The sequence below is a fragment of the Triticum aestivum genome, chromosome 5A (assembly GCF_018294505.1).
Source record: "Triticum aestivum cultivar Chinese Spring chromosome 5A, IWGSC CS RefSeq v2.1, whole genome shotgun sequence".
Lineage (NCBI taxonomy): Eukaryota > Viridiplantae > Streptophyta > Magnoliopsida > Poales > Poaceae > Triticum > Triticum aestivum.
The window spans coordinates 462422201-462429568 of record NC_057806.1 but is presented as its reverse complement, the minus strand read 5'-3'; the positions used below and the strand labels follow the sequence as shown (position 1 = coordinate 462429568).

Below are 7368 nucleotides of genomic sequence, written 5' to 3'. Positions count from 1 at the left end.
CTCCTCCTCCTCCTCTTCCCCGTCCTCATCGTCATCATCATCATCGTCATCGTCATCATCATCGGCCTCGGCGACGTCCGAGTCCCACTCCTCCTCCTGGCTCTCGCCCCCGCTCGCTTCTCCCTCCTCAGTCGGAGCCTGCGCTCCGTTGGGCATCGAGTACAGTTCAGTAAGGGTCTGAGGGACAACAAGACAAAGATCAGTCGACCGATCGGCAGAGAAAGCAGAAATAAAATATGACGAGAATACAACGGGAAGTGGGGCAGACATGCCTTGTTTGGGTCACTGTGGCAGTCGAGTGGAGGAATCCTTCTGGCCCCGCGAGGGTTGTCCTTGTTCCCAGTAACAGCGGCCATCCACCTTTCCAGAGTGGCATCGTCGACTGCTTCTGGATTGACCCGAGTCACATCCTCAGTCCCACAGTACAACCACATGCAATGGCTCCGGAACTGAAGAGGCTGGATTCGGCGCCTAAGGAAAACTTCCAGGAGATCCATGCCCGTCACTCCCTCCCGAACCAACTGAACTACGCGCTCCATCAACATCTTCACGTCAGCTTTCTCCTCCGGAATCAGCTTCAGAGAGGAGGGCTTGTTCACTCGGTCCATGGTAAATGGAGGGAGTCCACTCGACTGCCCCGGTGTCGACTCATCCTGGCAGTAGAACCAGGTCGACTGCCAGCCTCTGACTGACTCGGGAAATGTCATGGCTGGGAAGGTGCTCTTGTTTCTCACCTGGATCCCCAGACCTCCACACATTTGGACCACTCGGGTTCTTTCGTCGCCTGGACTCGCCTTCTTCACAGTTTGAGAGCGACATGTGAATATGTGCTTGAACAAGCCCCAGTGCGGTCGACAGCCCAGAAAACTCTCGCACATGGACACAAACGCGGCAAGATAGGCGATAGAATTCGGGGTGAAGTGGTGGAGTTGCGCTCCAAAAAAGTTCAAGAAACCACGGAAGAAAATGCTCGGCGGCAAAGAGAATCCGCGGTCGACATGGGTAGCCAAAAGCACGCACTCACCCTCTTCCGGCTGGGGCTGCCACTCTTTCCCCGGAAGCCTCGCAGCTCCATGGGGGATCAGGCCCTCGTTGGCCATGTTGAGGAGATCCTTCTCCGTGATGGTCGACTGGATCCAATCTCCCTGGACCCAGCCTTTCGGCAGGCGGGATCTGGACGAAGACCCACCGCGGCTGGTGGATCTCCCCTTCGCCTTCTCCGTCGCCGACGCCTTCTTCGCGCGCTCCAGCGCCGCCGTCTTCTCCTTGACCATGGCTTCCGGCGGGGCGCGTGAGGAGAAGTGGTGCGGAGGCGAGAGCGAGCGCGTTGGGCGGAGACGAAGGAGGCAGAGAGAGAGAGAATGCTGAGGCACTGTTCAAAAAACCCTCACCGGGCGCATTTATAAGATCCCTTCCGAGTGGATGACAGGTGGGCCCAGCAGATCTAATCATATCCTGGAACTGTTACGCGGGCGGGATACGTGGCGAAGAAAGCGGTGCGGGGATCGAGGCGTCTATGTCCCGTCCCATCCGAACGCCGCGGTCCGCTCCGCTTCGCGCGTTTCCCCAAATTTCGCATCCCGCGGAATCCGCGAACGGCAGATCGGTCTGTCAGGCGCGGGATTTCCTGCGATCCGTCGCTCGGAAATCGACGAAGCCCGAAAGATCACTCGACAAATGAAAAGAATGGATCGAGTCGACTGAAGACAAGTTGCTCACTATCAACGAAGAGATTCTCTGGCTCAGAACAACGCACAACCAGTGTGCAAAGGTTAATCGGAAACAACATCAACTCCTCCGTCACTCAAAGCCTCAATCCATCCGGGGGCTAATGATGGGGTCATGTACCTAGGGTAGGGTCACAGACCTGATCTAGGTACCCTACCCAAGGACACCCTTAGAAGAGGTCACCTTCCAGTCGACCAGCGAGGGACTCACTCGACTGACATGAAGGACTCGACCACGAAGACTCACTCGACTACCAGGAGGTCAAAAGGCACTCTGCACTGCAACGGCCTGTAGTTAAGTAGACTTTATGATAGTAAAGACACTTCATGTGGGACGTTACCAGTAACGCCCCGGACTAAATACACCTTAAACCCTTCATTACGTGGGCTGGCTGGGATCCTGGCGCACTCTATATAAGCCACCCCCCTCCACAGGCAGAAGGGTTCGGCATCCTGTAACTCATATACACATAATTCACTCGACCGCCTCCGGGCTCCGAGATGTAGTGCTTTTACTTCCTCCGAGAAGGGCCTGAACTCGTACATCTCTTGTGTTTACAACCTCTCCATAGCTAGGACCTTGCCTCTCCATACCTACCCCCCAATCTACTGTCAGACTTAGAACCACGACACTACCCCCTGATGGGCTGACCCACTACGAAACATACTTATGTTGGGGGTGTGGGTGATGTACCAGTTGACCTTTTAAGTCGTGCGGGTGAAAGAGTGATAACATCGCTGCTCCAGCCCAATTGCAGCATTTTTGGCGAAGTCTTTGAAGTATTTCTTCTAACAGAGATTGATGCAACGAAGAAGATGGTTCCAAGAGATTTCACTGTAATTCTTGGTTATAGGAGTTACTTTGTATTTTCTTGGATTTTATATCCGAATCAGTGTACCTGTAATTGTTATGAGTATGAATAAAATTACGGGTGTTTCTAAAACAATTGGCCTTTAAATAATGCAACAGGCGCCAAATAGAAATTGGCCACTACTAGCAGATACCGTCAACATCGAGGCAGCTAAATTTGCAATTATTAGGTTTAACCTATTTATTACTTTTAATAATTCCGAGAAATCAAAGAGCCTCGTATAGCCCATTAATGCATGCCAAACAAGTGTGGAAATTTTAGTCTTATCCTAGTTGTGCTGAATGTGTTAGACCAAGATACATGTGGGTTAGCATAAAGAAAATATATAGGTGGATTCCTTCACACAACACTAAGAGCAATCTTAGCATCTCTGGCCGCCATATGGGATATGGAGGGTGCTCTATATGAATCTGGAGGCAGCGATAGTTGTGTGCAAAGACAATGTCATCATAATGCGATCTTCATAAATTTTCCTTTTAGTCATTTTATTCAATTTTATAGTGGCAATTTAAGCTCAAATGTATCTACCAAACACATGTATCAACACGATAACTTAACAACAACTATATTCAGTGGCAAAAATGCATGGCTTTTCACATGTAATTAGCGACTTGAAATGTCATTCAAAGACATTTTGAAATAAGGAATGTCGCTATTCGAGTGACATTGCTACCTAGTACTGCCTACACTAGTTGGTGCGGGCGTCGTCTAGTCGTCGCCCTACTCATCGTTGTCGTCCTCATCCTTGTCCTCGGAAAGACCGTCGAAGTAGGCGTAGGGATCGTACTCGGAGGCGGTAGCCATGAGTTGCCATTGCTCCTTGTTGGTGAGTGCAGGGGCGTACTCTCATAGGATGCACTCCTCATTGTGAGTTTTGAGTGCGGAGAGACACAACTAGTAGTCGATCAGGTCCTCGGGTTTCGACATGGGCTTTGGCTGGGCCTTGACACGGACATATTTATTCACTAGGACGAGGGGATAGTGGGGCTAATGGGGACGACGTCCTTCTCCTCTTAGCCCGAATGAGGAGGGTTGGATACACCGCGGCTGCGCTGACGCCAAGGGATCCACTGTTGCAAGAGGAGGATTCAGCGACTGTCGTGACTAGTACACCGCAGGAAGAGTTTTCGCCAATGCGTGATGTTTTAGCCAGGAGGTTCCGCTCCACCACCAAGTTGAACCGTTATGTTCTTGCGCGGCGACATCGTGCCAGATGATGGACGGGATGGGAGGAGAGGAGGCGGCAGGAAGAGGGGGGGAGCGGCTAGGGCTTTGGTGTTTGGGACGCCTCGCCGTCATATTTTTTAGCTAGTGATGAAGCCTCGTGGCCATTCGAATGGATGCCTTGGGAATTGGGGGCGGTGGAGGCCATTAATGGGTAGGTGGTTACCGGTCACGTCGCCCCACTCGTAGTTGATTAATTGAAACACACAGATTTGTGTGCGGGCGAAGGGTTGCTTCAAATGAAGGAAGAATACGCTGAAACGTTCCTCCCACGTTGATGGCCGGGTATGGAGCTAGCTCCATAAATTATGTTGATTGGCATCCATATGGTGAATGTGCTAGAGTGTCATTTTGGCCCCATATCATCATATTGATAGTTATTATGGTGATCAGGGTCATATGATGACTCTCCTGGAGTTGCTCTAAGAGCTCGAGAAGAGCTCACATACACACGCTTCTTCGTCGTCGTCCTCACCTAGCTTGTGTATTGTGTTTCATGAATGAGTCGGATTATGACTTATGCCATATGTGTACGCTGCCTTATTTTGTCATGCAAGAAAACAAGTTGAAACATTTTTTCACTAGTGATGGATGAATCCGAACAAACATGGATACGTTTAGTTTCTCCCGGTCTCCCTAGTGGAGCCGTTTCACTTTTATCCATTAGAGGTCGCTCCACTTTCATAGATGAAGCCACTTCCTCTCCTATTTTGTCTGTCTTCTTGTTCTCAAGCCTTGTTTCGTCTATCGCTTTCCCATCTCGCTTCTAGGGGTGTGCATCGCTAAGTGAGAGAGCATACCTTTGTAACACCTTCTCTTGCGATTCTATACGGGGAGAGAGGCAATTAGGTTTTTGGATAGCGGCCACACTCCTCCATCGTGGTTGCGATGATGACTTCCCCGAGGATGACTTCTTTCCCGACATCAACGACTGTCTCTTCTTGAATTCTCCTTTCACCGCACCATATGTCATATGTGTGTCATTTCTCATTTTTTTTGCTGAGGTGGTAATGACCCGATTGTGATATTGTGCGTGGGAATAATTTTATTTACGGGCACCGTGTCAATAAAGTTATACCACTACAGTAAGTTTACCGTTAATGTTCAGATTAGGACGATCAAATCGCGCCCTATGGAGACCCGTACGGGCTACTGCAGCTTGGGTCAATGAAAACTATATCCACAGGTTCCCGGAGACAGCCATGCCATATTCTGTCAATCTGTCACGGGGCAGATGTTCTGGCAATGGGGATACAGCGCATTAACAATGATAAAATGGACCTCCAGCTACTTTCGCCGAGTGATCTCGTGCGAGGCTGCGAATGCCGACATGACCATTTAATTAACCAACTTTTTTATACCGAAAGCTGATTACGATGTGAGGTTTCCTTGTAGCCCTAGAAGTAAAGAAGGTACTACTAACAATTAGTAGTTGCATTTTTACGCTTGCTTGGTGAAGAGGTGCCACCCCTGCAGAACAACGAGAAATACCGTTGGACCAAAAGTAATCGAGGTGCAACAGAAGAGCTTTCTCGTGCCATTCGGTGCACCTTTCTGCGGTGAAGTGTTGACCTCCTCCGATGAAGAAGAAGAGGCGGACAAGTTGACTCGTCTCTTCCTTCTCCCAGACGGTGCACTGCACTGCACCGTTCCGTACCGCTGGCCTGGGTCATCCAGAGAAGCAAATTGATCGAGTCAAACCGATCCGACGGCCGCGATAGCCCCGCCCGTCGCATCCGACGGCGGCCCCGCCACCAGCAAGGATTATAAACTGACCGCTTCCTGCCAATTTCCGCCCCCCGATCCCCAACCTCCTCGCAGCTATACACATCCCACCACCACCTCCTCGCGCGCCGCCGATCGCCATGGGCCTCAAGCTCCTGCGGCTCGCGGCGACGCTGCTCTCCCCGGGGGCCGCCTCCCCGGCCTCCGGCGCCGACGCGCAGGGCGCGGTGCTGCGGGCGACGGCGCACCACCCGTCCACGGCCCCGCCGTCCGCGCACCACCTGGACGCGCTCCTCGCCTTCGGCCGCGGCTCGCGCCTCTCCGCCGCGGCGCTCGCGTCCGCCTTCACGGACCGCCTGCGCGCCGCGGCCTCCGGCGGCGGCGACGCCGCCGTGGCCCTCAAGTGCCTCGTCGCGCTCAGGGTCCTGCTCGCCCGCGGCGCCTTCATCCTCCGCGACCAGCTCCTCGTCGCCCTCCTCCGCCACCCGGCCTCCGGCCGCAACCCGCTCGCGCTCGCCGCCTTCCCGCTCGGCCGCTCCTTCGCGGCCGCCTCCTGGGTCCGCTTCTCCGCGCGCCTCCTCGAGGTGCTCCTCCTGCTGCCGGACGCCTCCTGCGACCCCGACCACCTCACCGCGCTCCCCAACCCGCGCCTCGTCTCCGAGCTCGCCGCCTTCGCCTCCGTCGCCGCCGCCGTCCGCCAGGCGCCGCCCCCTTCCTGCGCGCCGCAGGCCCACGCCCTCGTCTGGGAGGCCGTCCGGCTCGCCGAGGAGGACCGCGTCACGGCGGAGCGCAACATCGCCGCGAGGGTCCGGGAGATGGGCGAGCGCCTCGACACGCTCGGCCTGGCGGACGCGATGGAGCTGGTGTGCGTGCTGAAGCGGGTGGAGGAGAGCGCGGCGTCCCCGCCGGAGTGGAAGTGGGCGGGGCTGGACGAGGCCGTCGTGGCCGACGCGCGGCGGCTGCGCGAGCGCGCCGAGGAGGTGCTGCTGCGGAGGACGGAGCAGGACAGGCGGCTGCTGCGGAGGGACCCGGCGTGGAGCGCGTCCGCGCGCGTCGCCATGCTGCCGGCCCGCGGCGGCGACGGCCCGGCCGTCCGGTTCGGCTCCTCGCGGTGGTCCGGCGCAGTTCCTTCGTGGCGATAGGACATCGGCGGCGATGCCTGTGCCTGCTCTACTGGTTGCAAGTTTCAAACATTTGTTTGTTGTAGAAATCTGAACATTTGTTCGTTGAAGAAGCTGAGCAGAATGATCCAGGCTGCTTTTTTGACCGTTTGATCGAAGATCGATTCGAAGTAGGAGTACAACTTTTCTTTTCTTGATTAAATTATGTGCTGCTTGCTGGTTTCACGACCAAACATGAGAGCCGTGATGATCCGTGAAGGCGAAAGATCGGCCAGAGCATTGAGTGCTTGACAAGCCCCTTCCGTTCCTGCGCTGGAAAATGACATTTTGCCGCGATTGTTCTCCACAAAGATGCAATCATGCAAATTACAGTACACGCGTTCTCCGGATGTGGTACAAAATTAAGAATCGGATATTTATTACCTATCATATCACGCACGAATTCGTTCTCCAATTTCGCAATCTGATAGCACGCACCCTTCATAAACAATTTGTGTCTTTTGACTTTGCAAGATGTGCAGGTGGTGTAAACAATGAGGTCACTTAGTTGCGTTGGGTGTACGTGCGCATCAAGCCACGTTGGGGGCTTGTGCTTTTGACTTGTTCATTCATGTGCTTGGCATTCTATTAGCGGGTTGCGTTTCGTAATGCTCTCTTTGTTTACAAACTAAAGTCGGCGCCACCACGCATAGATTATCC

At 53.8% G+C, this 7368-nt stretch overlaps 1 protein-coding gene across 1 annotated transcript; it reads left to right on the top strand.

Annotated features, from left to right (window-relative positions):
- Positions 1-5633: 5633 nt before the first annotated feature.
- Positions 5634-6910, top strand: LOC123107183 (putative clathrin assembly protein At4g40080). The gene has a single exon (XM_044529186.1). It carries the CDS (start codon positions 5689-5691, stop codon positions 6688-6690), a length of 1002 nt encoding a protein of 333 aa, XP_044385121.1. The 5' UTR covers positions 5634-5688; the 3' UTR covers positions 6691-6910.
- The last annotated feature ends 458 nt before the right edge of the window (positions 6911-7368 follow it).

Bases quoted from the DNA above. Each gene is read 5' to 3' on its own strand.
- LOC123107183 (XM_044529186.1), top strand. From the start codon at position 5,689: ATGGGCCTCAAGCTCCTGCGGCTCGCGGCGACGCTGCTCTCCCCGGGG.